At 45.8% G+C, this 20,249-nt stretch overlaps 1 protein-coding gene across 4 annotated transcripts in view; it reads right to left on the reverse strand.

Moving 5' to 3' along the window:
• The window catches only part of CRHR2 (corticotropin releasing hormone receptor 2), a 203,648-nt gene that overhangs the window by 64,590 nt on the left and 118,809 nt on the right, over positions 1–20,249 (reverse strand). For 3 of the 4 annotated variants that reach the window (XM_083579912.1, XM_083579914.1, XM_083579913.1), the window contains 2 exons: positions 13,485–13,570; positions 9,403–9,509 (listed from right to left, as the gene is read on the reverse strand). In XM_083579912.1, coding sequence (XP_083436038.1) covers positions 9,403–9,509; positions 13,485–13,570 — 193 coding nt within the window. The remainder of the gene's footprint in view (positions 1–9,402; positions 9,510–13,484; positions 13,571–20,249) is intronic. The other variant, XM_083579915.1, reaches the window with a different exon arrangement.

A 20,249-nucleotide genomic window follows, 5' to 3' on the forward strand; every position in this document is an offset into this window, starting at 1 on the left:
TCTTAGCACATTTCTTCCTTGTGTCCTGAGTTTATGTGTCTTCAAAGCCCATGACACATTTGGTAAAGGCTGTTCTCCAATTGGAGAGCTCGCAGGCAGGTGTTTCCTAATTGTTGGTGTTTATACTACATTTTTCTAAAGAAAGTTTTTGCTTTGAGACAGTCTTTAAACCTCTTTTGTTGACCACCAGCATTACGCTGTCCATTTTAAAGTTTGGAATAGAGTAGTATTGATTAATATATGTATGTATGTATGTGTGTGTGTATCTATATATAGATATAGATGATATGGATATAGATATAGATATAGATATAGATATAGATATAGATATAGATATAGATATAGATATAGATATAGATAGATATAGATGATATAGATATAGATATAGATATAGATATAGATATAGATATAGATGGTATAGATATAGATGATATTGATTAGTATATGTATATTTGTGCATGTTTTTCTGACTGAGAAGGAACAGTTGCGGAAATTATTTGCACCTGTGTTTTTCAATATCTATATATTGTAACAAAAAAAGAGAGATGAACTACATTTGAGAGGCAGGATATAAATTGCAGGGGGTTGGACTAAATGACCCCATAGGTCATTTCCAATGCCACAATTTTACGATTCTAAACAAAGCACAGAACACCCGAGATTTCCTTGTGACTGCACACTTCCAGGCATGCTCTGATCCTGGGTAGATCTACACACAGGAACCCCCCCCCCCACTATAAATAAGCCAGAAATTAAATTGTTATAACAAAAGGGGTGGGAAACCACTATCGAAAATCGCTTAGAATTTTGTTTTGCTCTCTGGCGCCATCTGGGTGTTGCATGCTTATAACACATTCCAAACACTGTTTCTTGACTAATGCAGCTGAGTCCGCCATGTAATATGTCCACCTTTGCTAATCTTCGCAGCAAGGAACTCCTGATAACCTTTCAAGAAACCGGCGGATTCCTTATCGTACAGTTTGCTCTGCTTTACAGGGGAAAGACATGATACTGAAACAGATTAGATTGTAGATTTCCTTATACGGTGTAAAGCTCAAATGGATTTTGTTTTTGTTTTTTTTCAAAAATGTTTATTAAGATTTTCCAAAAAGACAAAAAAGATTAAAAAAGAGAAAAAGAAAAAAGAACAAACAAACAAACATTCATCTTTTACAACCTTTTTTTCAATAACATATTTCCATGACTTCCCCACACCTCCCTCTCTTGTATTCCATTTCCAATTATTAGTTCAACAAGTTCTTATCCCCAATTTTTTAACCTTATTATATTTAATTCATTATTGTATTTAATTCATTTTATATAGCCAATTTTAGCTTATAAACCTCCATCTTTGTACCTCAGTACCCATTCTTTAAATCTTTTTCTAAGGTTGACCCCAATACCCTTCCACGAATTCCCCATTTTAATACCCCTGACAAAATAGAATAAAGAATCAAAATATAGTTATACACCCTTTAGGTTCCCAATCCCCACCCCCCTTTTCCCGGTTTTGATCCCCCACCAATATCTATCATCCTATCTGCAATCAGCCTGGAGATCTCACGTCCGAGGCTCGTAATTCTCTCTCAATTCCTCTCTGCCGGTTTTTTTTGATAGTCCTTTATGCCAAAAACCAAAACTCGGGGAAGCTCTGTCTCAGCTCAAATGGATTTTGTTAAAGAGAGACCCCAAAAGGCAGAAAAGTCTTTGGCACACATGAGGTTGGCGAAAGGTTGTGCGGATTCTACAGAGCCAGAATCAATATTAGGAGCTCTGTATGGAACACTGAAGGGACACGGGTGGCGCTGTGGGTTAAACCACAGAGCCTAAGAGTTGCCGATCAGAAGGTCGGCGGTTTGAATCCCCGCAACGGGGTGAGCTCCCGTTGCTCGGTCCCTGCTCCTGCCAACCTAGCAGTTCGAAAGCACACCAAAAAGTGCAAGTAGACAAATAGGTACTGCTCTGGCGGGAAGGTAAACGGCGTTTCCGTGCACTGCTCTGGTTTGCCAGAAGTGGCTTAGTCATGCTGGCCACATGACCTGGAAGCTGTCTGCAGACAAATGCCGGCTCTCTTGGCTAATAAAGCGAGATGAGAGCCACAACCCCAGAGTCGTCCATGACTGGACCTAATGGTCAGGGGTCCCTTTACCCTTTACCTATGGAACACTGAATTTGAGAGAGACAGAACGAAGTCTCGAGGATTTTTTTCTGAGCCTCGAGATACGAATCCACCCTGAGCACATTCTAAAAATATGGCCGTGTAAAAAAAACCCCACATCAGTGACATTATTGGCATGGTGTGGTAATACATTTTTAGGATAAAGTCATTCGCTGTTGAGAACAGGCTGACATTTTGGCTGAAGTGTTGTGATGGTTTAAGAATTGGGATGAAACCAATCCCAAAAGGAACAGCTTTGCCATTTTCCTTGAGCCAGGGAACACAAATGTTCCCAACCGGAATAGGTAATCGATAGGTATTTTGTACGTTTTCTGCTGCTTAGAGGCATCAAAAACATCTGGAAAAGGAAGTACACTGGTACCTCGGGTTAAGTACTTAATTTGTTCCGGAGGTCCGTACTTAACCTGAAACCGTTCTTAACCTGAAGCAGCACTTTAGCTAATGGAGCCTCCTGCTGCTGCCGCGCTGCTGGAGCACAATTTCTGTTCTCATCCTGAAGCAAAGTTCTTAACCTGAAGCAATATTTCTGGGTTAGCAGAGTCTGTAACCTGAAGTGTATGTAACCTGAAGCGTATGTAACCCGAGGTACCACGGTACTGTATTTTCTGGCGTATAAGACTACTTTTTAACCCAGGAAAATCTTCTCAAAAGTCGGGGGTCGTCTTATACACCGGCTACAGCAGCAGCTCCTGCAGCAACTCCCCACCAAAGGACAAAACGACCGCAAATTAAATCAGAGGACACCAAGCTCTCTAGATGAAGCAGAAATACGCTTGAAAATTGGCTCCAGAAGCCCCCGCCCCCAATCACCAGCAACAGAACGACCCTAACCGCTCCCGGTAGTAGATCACTAGCAAATTCCATGAGAGAGGCTCAACAGAAGCAGTAAAAAATCCCCCCAAAATGCTTCAGCAGGTCCGACAAAAGCAATAACCGAGTGAAGTTCAGCAATGTCCTAGCGATTGAGGAAGTGATCCAAAGAGGAAGCCCTCCGGCTCGCTCCTCTGTTTAAACAGACCCAGCCACGCCCCCCAGGCCACTGGGAAGTGGAGTGGATTTCCGAGCCAGACTAGAGACTGGTTTTTTAAATTTTTATTTGGTGTGCGTTGGAAGAGGGGTAGTCTTATACGGTGAGTATATCCCAAACTCTATACTTTAACTGGAAAAGTTGGGGGTCGTCTTATACACCCAGTTGTCTTATATGCTGGAAAATACGGTATTTGGGACCATTACTCCTACTTGAGAGTTTAGGATGAAAAGACAGGAAGTTGAATGAACTGCCTGCTAACATGCTGGACTTTAAATGGCCCAACCCAATCCCAATACTGGCTAGAGAAGTGTGGTGCTTAGCTGCAGGGTATACAGTGGGACTTCAAAACATCTCCCCCCTCCCCAACCCCCACAAATTGTGCTTTTATATATAGTAAAGCAACAAGATAAACAAATTCTGAAGAAATGATTTTAGAGTTAAAAAACTGGCTGGAGCCCGTTACCCATAAAAGCAAATTTTTTAGAACAAAGAGAAATCATAGAATCATAGAATCATAGAGTTGGAAGAGACCACAAGGGCCATCGAGTCCAACCCCCTGCCAAGCAGGAAACACCATCAGAGCACTCCTGACATATGGTTGTCAAGCCTCTGCTTAAAGACCTCCAAAGAAGGAGACTCCACCACACTCCTTGGCAGCAAATTCCACTGTCGAACAGCTCTTACTGTCAGGAAGTTCTTCCTAATGTTTAGCTGGAATCTTCTTTCTTGTAGTTTGGATCCATTGCTCTGTGTCCGCTTCTCTGGAGCAGCAGAAAACAACCTTTCTAGATGTAGTCATCTAGAACTATTATAGACTGTTTCCCTAATCAAGCCAATACTTAATAATTTTTATCCCTCAGTTCAGCTTTTGTTTCCCTTCATGGTATTTTCCTAGATCCTTCTTCCTACAGTGCCCAGTTGTGCTCTCTAATATCTTCCAGTGCTCCAACTCTCTTAAAGTGTTCCAACCCCTCCCTCCCTCCCTCCCTCCCTCCCTCCCTCCTTCCTTCCTTCCTTCCTTCCTTCCTTCCTTCCTTCCTTCCTTTCTTTCTTTCTTTCCCCTTCCTTCCTTCTTTCCTTCCTTCCTGACATGTCTATAGAACTCCATTTAATTGCATTTCTAGACAGTGCACATAAAAAAAAATCCACAGAAAATGGGACAATTTCTTCATCTTAATTTGCAGGTTCCCAGGATGAACCTTTGACCCTACTGTGCAAAAATTCCTGGGCAAAACTTGCCCCATGTACTTTTAACCTTCCAGATAACTTTCTTCCCTTCTATGCACAAGTTTGCCCTTGCTGTGCGAGCTGTAATATACAGAAATTTTATTTTTCAAAAACATTAAGGTACACAGAGCAGATCTTCAGCCGCAGCCTGCAACAGCTGTTGTTAAGTCTGAATTCCCCATCCAACAAGCAGGAATTCCTCCAGCAAGGGTGGGGAAGTTTGGCTTCCTATGAACATATAAATCTGCCTTATACTAGACAACACCGTCACCCTACTTTGACCGGTTGCAACTTGCCCCAATCTTTTAGGGATCTTTGCCCACCGTGACTGCTATTGTTTTGAGAAATCCCTGCTTTCCCCAGTACAAGCTCAAAATGGCTGCACAAAGCATTAGCTTTCTGACAGACATCCATACCCAACAGTGATTTTAGCATTGCCCCTTCTAATCGCAAAACACAGGTGGTGTGTGCCAACGGAAACAGAGCCAAAAGGGGCAAACAGACAAACAAACCTAAAGGGAGGATGGTAGAGAAACCCCAAAGAGCCCAATTCAGCAGCCACAGAATTTCGAGTCTGCCGGAAAACAAAAAATAGGAGCAGAATGCCTTAAGCTCCTTACAGCATTCTTGAAGGAGGGAGAAAACCTGAGTGGCAACACTCCTGCTACAGATTTCATTGCACATCCCACTCGCTGACATTATGCTACCAATGTAACTCAGTTTTATTAGCAGTCTGCCCCCGCCACTTAATGGATCCACATGGTTTCCAGACAATGGTAGGGGATCCTTTATCCCATGTTGATGGCCTTTCAGCTGATTCCCTGGTGGCCGACTGGAATGCGGAGTTAACCAGGGCTATTGACTGTTTGGCTCTGAATCACCTTCTCCAATTGCATGGAGCCTGGACAGCACCATGGTTGTGATGGCCTGGGATTCGGACTCGGATGCTGAACCTGAGGGATCCCAGCCTGCACAGAACCAGCTGAGCAGGGGCTGGGGCATGAGCCTGAAGGGTGCTCACCTGTGCTGGATCCTCAGGTGCAGGCATCAGCTGAGTCTGCTCTAGCTCCTGAGGTGATGGAGGACCCATTGCCTGCAGGTGCTCCACTCTCAGCCCCGTCAGAGGAAGCTGAGGTTGCCTCTGGGTCCGGTAACCCTCCAGCCTCTTCTGAGCTGCAGAGGCTCAGGGCAGAGAGGTGGAGGGAACTAAGTTCCCGCAGGAGGAGTGCTCGCCTCCAGGCCAGGAGAGGCGAGTCACCAGAGGATTGGGGCCGCCCTATGCCTCGGGGCAGATAAAAGCTGGCCAGCCCCAGTCCCAAGTTGCAGGAGCAACATTGTTGGTTGCTAGTTCCTGCCTGAGCTCTGTCCTGCTTTTCTGCCAGACTTCACCTGACTCCCTGCTGCACCCAGCTTCAGCTACTACGGACTGCCTCCACATTGCACTTTTGACCGCGGACCGGACTTGGATCTTGCCTCTCGGGCAACCCACGAGACCAGCACAATGCTTTTCCCCAGAGCTGAGAGCAATGAAACAATCGCTGAGACGGCTAGAGCGCTGGTGGTGGAAAACTCAATCTGAATCTAACCAGACACAGGTTAAAGCTCAACATCGAGCCTGCCAAGTGGCGATGACAACGGCAAAGAGGACCTTCTTCACCACCTCTATTGCATCTGCAGAAAACAACAGCAGGGACTCTTTCAGGTGGTCTGCAATTTAACAGAACCACCTGCACCACCGGGGCCCGGTAAGGGCCCCAAGATCTCCTGCAATGATTTTGCAAAGTTTTTTTGCAGATAAAGTCGCTCAGATTCGGAAAGAGGTAGACTCCACCGTGGGAGCAGGGCTGGGGCAGGAGAGTGCTGCAGTCCTGTCTGGTCAAGTTGCATGGGATCAATTCTAATCTGTTACCTCTGAGGATGTGGACAGGCTGCTTGGATGAGTGAAACCGACCACCTGTCTCCTTGATCCTTGCAGTGGCCATAATTACATTTTTGTGTGTGGCAAAAAAGAGAGAAAAAGGAATCCATGATCAGAAGGGGTAGGGAAAGAGTGGGGCAACATCAATGGGGCTCAATTGCCCACTATGCTAATCCACTGCTGCACTGAACTCCTTGTCATCTCAACATGGTTATTTGGAGGTTAAGAAGACATTACAATCAAGGAGACCAAGGGCTACCACTGTTCCTGCCTCAAAGGAACAGCATCATGGCAAGGGGAAGAACAACTCCATCTATTGTCCAGGAAAAGAAGCAGCGGCAGGGAGTTTGCTTTGCCTCTCTGTGCCAGAAAGGCCACTTGCAAGAACTGTGCAACTAAGAAACGACGCCTGGGTTTGCTTTTCTCTTCCTCCCTCCTCCATCCCTCCTCCTCGTGTGCCATGTTTTTCAGAATGTATAAAGGTAAAAAAAGGTAAAAGTAAAGGACCTGTGGATAGTTAAGTCCAGTCAAAGGCAACTATGGGGTGTGACACTCATCTCGCTTTCAGGACGAGGGAGCCAGCGTTTGTCCGCAAACAGCTTTCCAGGTCATGTGGCCAGCAGGACTAAACTGCTACTGGTGCACGGAGACCATGACGAGTGCCAGAGTGCATGGAAATACCATTTACCTTCCCGCTGCAGTGGTGCCTATTTATCTATTCGCACTGGTGTCCTTTCAAACTGCTAGGTTGGCAGGAGCTGGGATAGAGGAACGGGAGCTCACCCCGTCGTGCGGATTTGAACCGTTGACCTTCTGATCAGCAAGCCCAAGAGGCTCGGTGGTTTAGACCACAGTGCCACCTCCTCCCAAAATGTATACCAGATGGTGTGGAGCCTTGCTTTCCTTTAAACCATAGTGTCCCCAAGCCCCTCAGAAGCACCTCACAATGTGTAATTGGTGTGTGCCATACCCTGGCAGCCTGCATGCTGGAACGCTGATGTGCCATCTTGCAAAGTAGCCTCTTGTTGACGTGGTGGGGAAACTTTTTCAGTCCTTACGGGGAATCCTTTGGGGGGCGCCCCCTGCCACCTGTGAACGTTAGCAGCCCAGTGGGCATTAAGCAGCTACTGAGAAGTCAGGGGCTAATGCACCCCCAACTATCTCCGTCTTTCCAAGCAAAAGAGTTTGCCACAGTTCAAGGACACAATCTGCCCAAGCCAAAGACATCCAAGGCAGCTGTGGAGCAGCGCTGGTGGAGGGTGTGGCCTCAGAAGAAGGGGTGTGGCCTAAGCGGGGGGTGGCCTAGGGAGAGCTTTGGGAGGGGGCAGACAGAGGGGGTGGGGTTTGCATTGGGCTGCTGAGCCTGAAAGTCCCCACACCTGTCAGATGATTTTATCTTTCTTCCAGAAAGAAACACACAGCCGTTGCACGCCCTGCTTAGCCTGAAACCTTTGCTGCTGAACTGGCTGGTTGTTCCTGCCTTGGCAGGATGATGAATGAAAGGGCATCCGTCGGCCACCTGGGCAGAACGAGGTCCTAACCTGGCTGCTTCCCCTGTGTGTGCAAAAGAGTCATGTTTTCTGCAAGGACAGCAGCACCCTGGCGGTTCATATCCTGCCCCAGGGATATTTCGCCGCATGAAGGATCACTGAGAAACAGCTTCTCTGCAGGAGCTGCCCTCCCACTTTACAGCCTGCTTTTTTTGCAATGGCATTTACTCTTCTCTTTCCACTTCATCAGCAGTTGGCAGAGCAGCTGCTATTGTTGCCCTGCAGATCAGCAGACAAAGCGACTCAGGAGACAGGAGAGAAAGAGGAATGAAGATGTTCAGCACTCATCCCGTTCCCCCACTCCAGTTCTTCTTGCAGGAAGCCAGAAGCCAGAGTTGAGTGAAACTGAGTTCTCTTGGTTTCTCATTTTTCTAGCCTTTAGTTCATTGCTTCACATTTCCACATGAGTTTGTGATATATTTTTTTAAAAGTTCCTCATGAAAACGCACCAGCGTTTCATGCAAATTTTGTGCAAATTTCTCTGAACGTGCACATTTTTGTTTGCAATATTGACTGATGTGTCCATTTTGCAAAGGAATTTTCCCTAATAAAATGCATTTGCAAAGGGATTTTATCAATTCCTATTAAGGCACATTCTGCCCCCTTAAATGCATTTTGTACACATTACCTGACTGGAGTATTTATTATTATTATTATTATTATTATTATTATTATTATTAAATACCACCCTTCATCTGTAGATCTCAGGGTGGTTCACAACATAAAATACAATATAAAAACACAAAATGTGCAATGAAAACAAGAACAAAATCCACAAACCAATAGACCTCCCCTTCCCGCAAACACATTTAAAAGGGCTAGAAGAAATCAACAAGCCAAAGTCCTGGCTGAAGGACTGCATTGCAAAATTCAGAAAAGTGCAAATTTTTGGAGAATGGCTGTGCATTGTTGCAGAAAGCGAGAATTCAACAGGTTCAGGAACAGAATAACATTCCCCACCCCCATCCTTAACTCCTGTCATTCACCAGAGCTGGAAGTCCTTCAAGGCATCTGAGGGCAAGGCAACGACTGGGAATGGCAAGTTGAAATGATCTTACTTGAGGTGGGTTTTGCATGGTCTTCTGTTAGCTAAAGGGGATACTTTCTGAAGGAATTTTTCTACTTCATACTAATGTCTAGGCTTGTGCCTAGGTTCGGATCCCCGCGACAGGGTGAGCTCCCGTTGTTCGGTCCCAGCTCCTGCCAACCTAGCAGTTCGAAAGCAAATCAAAGTGCAAGTAGATAAATAGGTACCGCTCTGGTGGGAAGGTAAATGGTGTTTCCGTGTGCTGCTCTGGTTCACCAGAAGCGGCTTAGTCATGCTGGCCACATGACCCGGAAGCTGTACGCTGGCTCCCTCAGCCAGTAAAGCGAGATGAGCGCCGCAACCCCAGAGTCGGCCACGACTGGACCTAATGGTCAGGGGTCCCTTTTCCTTTACCTTTAAGGGAGTTTGCTAACATGTCTGCAAGCTGCACAGCCAGGGCCAATTACTCACCTCAAGCATAAGAAGAGCAGGAAGGCGATGATGAGCGCGCCTACAGAAATGCAGTGCCCCAGGTAGTTTATGATCATGGCAACCTGGTAATAGAGAGCAGGCTTCGTCTGGGGGTGAGAAAACAGAAAGAGAGGTCTCATGAGCAAAGCAGCCTGAATCTATGGACCTCAGTCAAGGCGGGTGGCCCATCCTATGGCCCTTAAAAGATTGCTGGACTCACTTGGGAAGACAGGCGAACTAATACCAGTGGAAAAAGCAAAGATCACCAGTGTGGAAGCAATGATTCTTCAACACCAACTTTGTTGGACTGGTCATGTTGTGCGGATGCCTGATTATCGTCTTCCAAAGCAACTACTCTATTCTGAACTTAAAAATGGAAAGTGTCATGCTGGTGGTCAACAAAAGAGGTTTAAAGACTTTCTCAAGGCAAATCTTTAAAAATGTAGTATAAACACCAGCAACTGGGAAACACTGGCCTGTGAGAGCTCCAGTTGGAGAACAGCCTTTACCGAAGGTGTCATGGGCTTTGAAGACACTCAAACTCAGGACGAAAGGGAGAAACGTGCTAAGAGGAAGGCACGCTTGGCAAACCCTCCCCATTATCAACTCCTGCCTGGAAACCTATATCTCCACTGTGGACGGACGTGTGGATCCAGAACTGGCCTCCACAGTCACTCATGGACTCATTGTTAAAACCGTGTTTATGGAAGACAATCTTATTCGGATACGAGGGATCACCAAAGAAAGAAGAAGAAGTCCCAGCCAGCATGACCAATGGCCTGAGATGATACGAGTTGCCGTTTACTGCTGAAGGTCTCAAAGGTCAGAGGTCCTTCAACTTTGCATTAAGATATGGCAAATCAGTTGAGAAAGTGGTAATCCACCTACACTTTTAGGCAAGCAAGTCACTCTACGCAGCTTGGCCAACTGAAAAATTGCATCGCCTTATACCAGTGTTTCTTAAACTCGGGTCTCCAGCTGTTTCTGGACTCCAACTTCCATCATCCTTGACCACTGGTCCCCCCCCAAAGTGTCTTGGGAGCTGTAGTTTGAGAGCCAGTGTGGTGTAGTGGTTAAGAGCGGTGAAATCCTAATCTGGTGAACCGGATTCGATTCCCCGCTCCTCCACATACAGCTGCTGGGTCACCTTGGGCTAGTCACACTTCTCTGAAGTCTCTCAGCCTCACTCACCTCACAGAGTGTTGTTGTGGGGGAGGAAGGGAAAGGAGATTGTTAGCCGCTTTGAGACTCCTTCAGGTAGTGATAAAGCGGGATATCAAATCCAAAAACCAAAATCCAAAATCCAAGGGTTGCTGAGACTTGTCAATCCCTCTTCACAGGGAGCTTGGGAAACTATAGCTCTGTGAGGGGAATGGGGATCTCTAAACAACTCTCCACACCCTTCCTTAGCAAACTACAGTTCCCAGGATCCTTTGGGGGAGGGAAGCCATGATGGTTTAATGTAGTATCATCGTGTACGGTGTGAATTGTGGCCCTAGTCTGGCTCACCAGAGACTTCAACGGTTAATATTCATCCAGGGGCGCCAACTTGAATAAAATATTTTTTTGGGGGGGCGGCAGGTGAGCCATGCCCCACAACAAGATGAGGCATGCACACAACATTTGAATAGCAATGCCCATTAATTTTGGAGGAGGCCCACAAATATTTTATTGGGGGGAACTGAAGGGACCTTGGCCCCTAGGAGTCGGCTCCTATGTATTCAGCCCAGTTTGGAGAGGAAAGTGGGGAACCCCCCCCCCGGTTCTTTTAGCATTTGGAACTGGGCTGGTTGCATCTGGTCAGCCTAGAAAATAATATATTCCATCCATAGAGATTAAAAAACGAATAATAACAAACGGCAGGAAAAAGGTCATTGGAAGCGGGCTAAATCGGAGCTTTAATCAAAACTGGAATGATGGGGAAGTACTTGGTCATAAACCCAGCCTCCCTCCCTGCTTCTCTTTCTCATTTGAGATCTGAGCAGGCATTTGGGAATATTCCTCTGCTTTGATATTTATAAAGCACTTTGGCAAACCAATGAGGAACTACCAGACAAATATCTTAATGCCTTTCAAACACCGAGGGGGACTTCTGGGAATGTTTTTGCTCCTGACTGCTGGAGAGAGCCTTCAGTGCTCCCATGGCAGAAAGTATTGAACATAAACTGATCAGATGTGACTAGCCCTGTGACAGGAAGATGTTTGGGCATAGCTCCCCCATGTTTGTTTTTCTGACGCAAAGAGTTGTGCGAGGGGTGTTAAGTATAACTGTTTAATTGTACACTGAAATGGAAATAACTCTGTATATGCTCTGTATGCGTCTTGCTAAGGGTTTGATGTTGGAAATTTCCACTGAGCTAAATTAGAGAGCTCTCTGAGTATCTAATGGGGTGCTAATCCGCTTAGGGTGTACCTCTGCTCTGCTCTCTTATGTGGTGTTTAACTTTAGATCATGTGAGTGGTTATTCAGTCACAAATCTCCATCTTGAAGGGAGCTGTCTTTCTCTGAAAACCACATAGAACAAAGGATGCGATAATGGTCTCTCTTCAGGAGAACAAAGTCTTAGGCTGGTATGCAGGCTAGGAAAGAGACAGAGATTTGTTTTTAGCCCTGATCATATCTATGTTATGTTTTTAAGGAGCTGAACTGATGCTTTGAAAAGTGTATGATTTATACAACTATCTGGATGTATCATTGATTGCTTTGTGTTGGTGCTGACCTTTAAAGCCCTAAACAGCCTCGGTCCAGTATACCTGAAGAAGCGTCTCCACCTCCATTGTTCTCCCCGGACACTGAGGTCCAGCGCCGAGGGCCTTCTGGCGGTTCCCTCGCTATGAGAAGCCAAGTTACAGGGAACCAGGCAGAGGGCCTTCTTGGTAGTGGCACCCGCCCTGTGGAACGCCCTCCCACCAGATGTCAAAGAGAAAAATAAGTACCAAAATTTTAGAAGACATCTGAAGGCAGCCCTTCCCAACCCTACCTGGGGATTGAACTTGGGACTTCCTGGGTGCAGAACAGATGCTCTACCACTGAGCTATGGCCACAGTGAGGGAAAGATGCGAGTGTATTCCATACTGTGAGCAGGAGTGGTCATTGTACTTGCAAGTAAGAAGCATAGCGATGCCTTCAGATGGCTTCAGAGTGGAGACCACCAACGTTCCTAAGGTGTGAAATTGCCTCTGAGGCATTACGAAGGAGGAAAACCACTTCCAAGCTAGGGAGGAGGTGGGGTTGCAGGCTTCATGCCCCTCCCCTCACACGCGGGGGCTGGCTTTCAGCCCCTGCGATACCAGGGGAATCCTCGGATGCGTCACCACCTGGCCAGCCAATTGGCTGGCCCGGGGGGCATGGCCGGCTCTATTTATGGCTGGCGCGGCCGAGGGTCTCCCTCTTTCCCGCGTCTCAGCTGTTCAAGTTTTCCCCTCCCCTCCCACCCTTTAGTCTAGGCTCTCTGACGTTGCTATGGACTTCGGTCGGTCGCCGTCAAGGGGCCTGGTAGGAATTTTTTCCAATTGGCAGATTGGCACCAGCCACTTGGTTTTCACCTAACTCGTAGCAAACTGTCACAACTACCGGTATGGGCGGTTAGGCATTGGTAGGGGTAATGTTGTATTGTTATGCAGATGAAGGGGAGGAAGGAAGCGCCATCACCTTCCCCCAAAACAAAAGGGTAGTCCGGTAAAGGATTCCGGGGGGCGTGGCCTTGTCCTAAGCCTATGGAGGTGTGGGCCCACGGCACGACCCCGAGCGGTGACCCCAGGGTAACTCCTAGTTGACGTGCATCAGCGGGACTCCCCCTACTGGTGGTTAACCCTTCAAGCAAGAGGGCTGAAGCCGGTTAGTTGATAGGACCAATGCCTAAGCCAATACCGCTCAATTCCTGTAATCAATAAAGTTGTGGCCTAATTTGACCCATTAACTCGAATTCTTGTGTCTCGTGTCTTTATTTCTGAGGGGGAGGCGGGAACTCGCCACGCAACCCAAGTCTTTGGGTTGGAGAGGACAGGGAGCTTCCCAGGGTTTTTCAAAAACTGACAGACTTCATGCAACAAGAATGCAGAAAGCTCAGAGAGATACAGACCTCTTCAACCAGAATCGGCTCACACTGGGAGTAGTTCGCCTTGGAGGCCCAGGTCCCGTTCCCCATGCATTCTCGGTAAACATTTCCTGACAGGAAAAACCAGAAATGAAATCAGATTAATCATCATATTAATAAATTTTATTTATACCCCGCCCTCCCCAGCCGAGACTGGGCTCAGGGCGGCTAACACCAGGTATAAAAACAACTGATTAAAATACAACTTAAAAACAAGATTAAAATACAACATTAAAATGCACCCTCATTTCAGTAGAAACTCAAATCAAAAAGTTTTTAGGGATGAAAATGTCAAGTCTTCACCAAGGCCAACTATCCAGACTGGTCCTACGTGGGCCAGAAAAAAGCCAGGGAAGTCCCCAAAAAAGGAGTTCCATCACAGAAGGAGAAAGGAAAAAGGAAAGAGAGGGAGGGGATCAAATTGATTCCAAGCCAAAGGCTTGGAATTGGTTTTCAACAACAAACAATGACATTATTATTATTAGTACTAGTAGTAAAAGGTAAAGGACCCCTGGATGGCTAAGTCCAGTCAAAGGCGACTATGGGGTTGCAGCGCTCATCTCGCTTTCAGGCCAAGGGAGCCGGTGTTTGTCCGCAGACAGCTCATGTGGCCAGCAGGACTAAACTGCTTCTGGTGCAATGGGACACCTTGACAGAAACCAGAGCACATGTAATGCTGTTTACCTTCCCGCCCTATTTATCTACTTGCGCTGGTGTGCTTTCAAACTGCTGGGTTGGCAGGAGCTGGGACTGAGCAACGGGAGCTCACCCTGTTGCGGGGATTCGAACCACCGACCTTCTGATCAGGAAGCCCAAGAGGCTCAGTGGTTTAGACCACAGCGCCACCCACTTCCCATCCATTATTATTATTACTACTACTACTACTAGTAGTAGTATTAAATGGGGGAAATCTCCCCCACCTGATCAGGCAGGTAAGGCAGCAAATGAACTTATTAAGTTATGTAGAATATCCATATGCTACTTTTCAAGGCAAAGGCCTCCCCAAATAATTAGCCTCAGGGGTGGGGCACTGCCAGCCTGCAGACCAGTTATGGCCTGCAGTCTCTTCTCTACCCCTCACCAGCTCAGCAATTAGGCTTGACAAAAGTCTTCTGTTCCAGCCAATAGGTAGGCTTTTCTAAATCTTTTTGTTTTTTTGGGGGGTGCAGCTGGGGGAAGGAAGGATTAACCTTCTCCCCCTGTTCCTGTACATCCACCAGGGCCAGGGCCTTCTCAGTGATGGCTCCGACCTGGTGGAATGCTCTGTCCCATGAGAACACGGCCCTGCAGGATTTAACTTCCTTCCACAGGGCCTGTAAGACAGAGCTATTCCACCTGGCTTTCAATTTGAACTTAGCCTGATCTTTTATTCCACTTCCTTCCCTCCCCCTCCCCTTTTTATGAAGATTACCCGCTCTGGGATCCCACAGCTAATTCTCCCCTGGTCTCCTTCCTGGCCCAAATAGGACTAATTTAACCAGCTAGCCCTGGTGATCATCTAATGTTTATTGGATGGATTTCCCCCGTAAATTGGTTTTTGAATTTTGAATTTATTGTTTTTCATGTTTTATACCAGATTTTATTGCATCAACTAAGTGTTTTAATTTTGTTGTTAGCCGCCTTGAGCCCGGTTTTCTGAACTGGTAAGGGTGGGGTATAAATAAATTATTATTATTATTATTATTATTATTATTATTATTATTATCATCATCATCATCATCATCATCCTTGGATGCATTTAAGCAGAGGTTGGCCACCAGCCATGTACGATCTAGTTGAGATTCCTGCACACTTCTATGATTCTATAAACAAACAAAAAATGAACGCCTTAAACGAGCGATTGAAACACCATTCCATAGCTCAGCGTAACACTTGCGTGAAATCAATCTGGGTGCTAAGAAGATATGCCTTGAAACAGGTGATAATGCAAAACCGTTAAAACTGAAAGTGGAGAATAATATCTGGGCTTTTTGTTTCTAAGCTAATGTAGATGAGGCTGAGCATATGATACGATACGATACGATACTCTTTATTGTCATACGGAACAACAAAATTGAAAAAATCTACATCAGACATTCAAAAACCAACAAGCCTGCTATCCCAGCTGTCCCAGTTAACCCCCTAGAAACTCTGATACCCCATAATTAAATGCAATTTAATAGAGACTACCTTACACTGCGTTTAAAACCAAAATCGCATTTGGATAGAAACTGTTTCTCAGGCAGCTAGTCCTAGTCTTTATAACCCTGTACCTTCTTCCAGAAGGCAGAAGCTGAAAGAGATCATTTCCGGGGTGTGCACTATCCTGCACTATCTCTGCATCTTTCTTATAGCACCTGGAAGCATAGATTTGATCCAAGGTGGGAAGAGTGCACCCAATTATTCTCTCTGCAGTCTTTACAACCCTGGACAGCATTGTTTTCCCCCTGACCTTGCAGCTCCCAAACCACACACACAGACCATACGCTAATACACTCTCAACAGTACAATGGTAAAATGCCATCAACAGGTCCTTTGAGAGACTGTTTTTCCGGAGGATTCTCCGAAAATATAACCTCTGGTGTTCTCTCTTCATCAGGTCTTTACTGTTTTCTCCCCAGGTTAGGTCAATGCTATTGAAGGAGATGTTCTTGTTGCAATAAATAAAAGGATTCTAAGGAAAACAGGAAAAAATGATACAATGCTGTTCTGTCGTTCGACAACCAACCAACCAGGTGTACAGTGCTGCCTTGGTTCTCAAACTAAATCTGTTCCAGGAGTCCGTTCGACTACCCAAACCATTCGAAAACCAAGGTGTGGCTTCTGATTGGCTGCAGGAGCTTCCTGTGTTCAATCAGAAGGTGGCCAAGCCACGCTGGATGTTTGGCTTCCGAAAAACGTTTGCAAACCAGAACACTTATTTCCGGGTTTGCTGCATCTGGGAGCAGATTTGTTCAACAACTAAGCCGTTCAGGAACAAGGTACCACTATACAGTGGAACCTCGAGTTACGTTACCTTCGGGTAACATAACTTTCGGGTTGCGAACGCAGCAAACCGGGAAGTGTATACTTCTGGGTTTCGCCGTGTGCGCATGTGCAGAAGTGCTCTGTGCACTGTGCGTGTGCGCAGAAGCGCTCTATCATGCTGCACATGTGCGCAGAAGCGGCGCCTCTAGATGCGGACTTTTTTGGGTATGTACGGACCCCCGGGGGATGCGGGTAGCGCTGTGAGTTAAACCACAGAGCCTAGGACTTGCCGATCAGAAGGTCGGCAGTTTGAATCCCCGCAACGGGGTGAGCTCCCGTTGCTCGGTCCCTGCTCCTGCCAACCTAGCAGTTTGAAAGCACATCAAAGTGCAAGTAGATAAATAGGTACCACTCCGGCGGGAAGGTAAACAGCATTTCAGTGCGCTGCTCTGGTTCACCAGAAGCGGCTTAGTCATGCTGGCCACATGACCCAGAAGCTGTACACTGGCTCCCTCGGCCAATAAAGCGAGATGAGCGCCGCAACCCCAGAGTCGGTCATGACTGGACCTAATGGTCAGGGGTCCCTTTACCTTTATGGACCCCCGGAATGAATTAAGTTCATATCCAGAGGGTCCACTGTACTTCCAAATTAGCGAAGGTTCAGAGGGAAGTGTCTATCAATGGGGTGGGAGTTCCACACATATGGACCAGAGCCAAGGAACTGGGTGTTTTGCTCTGATTGGCTAGTGGCTGCCCCTTCTTTCCCCCAGAATGCCCCTCAGAACAAGGTCCTCTCAACCCCAGAATAGCCACAAAGCCTCTTTCAAACTTAGTGGTCTGCAAACGTCGTGGCGAAACTGAAGCAGAGAGGAGAGGTCTAGAATGGGAAGAGGAAGAAGTTTCAACAAAAGAGGAGTGGTCTTTAAAGCTACTGGACTATTTGGAGATGGCCAAATAAGAGACAGACCCAAAAGATGAAATGTTTGTGGAAAATTGGATACCCTTTTTTTTGGATTATTTGAGAAAATGCAATAGTCAAATGAAATTTCAGGCAGGATTGGAAGCCTACTGTAGGCAAAGGGATTGTAATGTAATAATAATAATAATAATAATAATAATAATAATAATAATAATAATAATAATAATTTATTATTTATACCCCGCCCATCTGGCTGGGCCTCCCCAGCCACTCTGGGCGGCTTCCATAAAAACCAAAAATACAGTAAAATATCACACGTTAAAAACTTCCCTGAACAGGGCTGCCTTAAGATGTCTTCTGAATGTCAGGTAGTTGTTTATCGCTTTGACATCTGCTGGAAGGGCGTTCCACAGGGTGGGCACCACTACCGAGAAGGCCCTCTGCCTGGTTCCCTGTAGCTTTGCTTCTCGCAATGAGGGAACCGCCAGAAGGTCCTCGGCGCTGGACCTCAGCGTCCGGGCAGAATGATGTAGGGCCTATGTTACAGAAATAAGTATAGTGGATGCTCGGGTTGCAAACGTGATCTGTGCGGGAGGCACGTTTGCAACCCGCAGCGTTCGCAACCCGCAGCACCATGTCTGCGCATGCACGGGTTGCGATTCGGCGCTTCTGCTCATACGCAAAGCACGATTTAGCGCTTCTGTGCATGCGCGGCCGCCGAAACCCGGAAGTAACCCGTTCCTGTACTTCCGGGTTTCGGCGGGTCCATAACCCGAAAAAACGCAACCTCAAGCATCTGTAACCCGAGGTATGACTGTACTGCATTTTAGGCAGTAGATTAAAGGATTTGAAGAGAAACACCATGGAAGTAAGGATGGGAAGTCAAATGCTAAGGGGATATTGTATGGAAACTGAACTGAATTTGTTAAATTGTGGGGAAATGAATAAAAAATTATCATAAAAAATAGAACAGACCCTTTGAGTTAAGATCTTTTTACAAGGGTTAAAAAAGGAGAAACTTAAAGTTCCGTTTAGTGCACTCACCACAAATCAGAAAACACTCTCCTGCTCCCTTCAGAGTTGTGCCATCATTATTCTTTTCAAAAATAAAACTGAGAATCTTCCTTTCAGACATTGATCTGCTTTGCCTTTGAACAAGCTGTACTGAATAATTGCGGTCATTTGGATAATGAAGGCAAGGGGGTGGGAGGTTATTGTTTTCTTCTGCTCACTGATATATTGAAGTTTCCCCCTGACTGATTTCTCTGAAAGCAAACTAATAGCATCAAGAGCCTTTCAGCTAAATTGATTGCCAATTCCCTTGCTGATCTCCTCCCGTTGGGAATATCAGATCACCCACAGGAATCGGAATTCAGGCTTGAACGCTTGCTTAACGGCACAGAAGTTGCTAACGCAGGAGTGGTCACAGTTGCAAACATGACGCGGCATGTCAAGAATCATAGAAGCATAGAATTGTAGAGTTGGAAGGGACCCCAGGTTGAGGGTCTTGCAGTCTCGAGGAGGGGAGAATTTCAGCTCGTGAACAGCTGAGCAGGGGACAAACAGATATTGCTACTGAGCTTATTAACAGACCGGTTTTTTTGCCCTTCCTGCCAGCTCCAACTGAGGGGTGGGGAGGGAGTTGGCAAGCGCCATTTCCTTTTTTCCAAATGATTTTTATTGAGATTTAAGAACACCAACCAACACCCACCAACAAAAACATCAGGTCTTATTACATATATCCTACTTTATGCTCCATAGAGCCATTGACTTCCGTCCTTCCCTTCCACAAGTTTTCCTGCTCCAATCTATAATTCACAGTTTCATTAATTAAAAATTACACCGTGACATAAGATTTATTTCAATCCTGCCAACGTTTTCATATTTGTACAGTTCTCACTTATATAAACCATAAATTCTGTGTGTCAATTTGGCCATTTCAGCATATTCTACCAGCTTTATCTGCCATTCTCTTACCGTCGGAATCTCCTGTAGCTTCCACTTTTGGGCTATCAATACTCTAGCTGCTGTTGTTGCATACAGATATAGTCTTTGGTCTGTCTTCTTAATATCTTCTCCCACCAAGCCTACCAAAAATTCTTCCAGCTTTTTGGGAAAACTATACTTAAACATCTTTTTTAACTCATTATGGACCAATTCCCAAAACTCTTTTATTTTATTACATGACCACCACATGTGGTAGAAGTCGCCGTCCTTTTCCTTGCATTTCCAACAAGTTTTACTACTTGTCCTATACATTTTTGCCAATTTGGTGGGAGTAAGATACCAACGATAAACCATCTTCATAACATTCTCTTTTAAGGCAGAGCATGCGGTGAATTTTAGACTCTCATTCCAGAGTTTAGCCCATGCATCATAGTCTATGTTATGTCCGAAATCAATAGCCCATTTTGTCATGGCCTCTTTTATGAATTCATCTTTTATGAATTGTTTGGCAAGCGCCATTTCCAAAGCGAAGTTGCCTGGTCCACACCTCCTGACTAAGGCAGCTTAGGTCCAAGCCATTTAAAAGATGGCATCCCCTCATACGAACCTGCCTGGGTTTTGAGATCGTAGTGGGAGGCCTTTCTCTTGGTCCTGCCACCCTCACAGGCGTTCTTGGTGTAATAATAATAATAATAATAATAATAATAATAATAATAATAATTTTATTTATATCCCACCCTCCCCAGCCAAAGCCGGGCTCAGAGCGGCTAACAGTAAAAGTAACACAGGTTCCATAAAATCACAATCAATTAATTGAAATACATTCTAAAATCAATTCATTCTAAAATCAATTCAGAATCAATAATAATAATATAATTTTATAGGAACATGGGAGAGGGTCTTCTTGGTGGTGGCTCCCAGACTTTGGAACTCCCTCC

The sequence above is a fragment of the Podarcis filfolensis genome (assembly GCF_964270895.1).
Source record: "Podarcis filfolensis genome assembly, chromosome: 12".
NCBI classification, from domain to species: Eukaryota; Metazoa; Chordata; class Lepidosauria; order Squamata; family Lacertidae; genus Podarcis; species Podarcis filfolensis.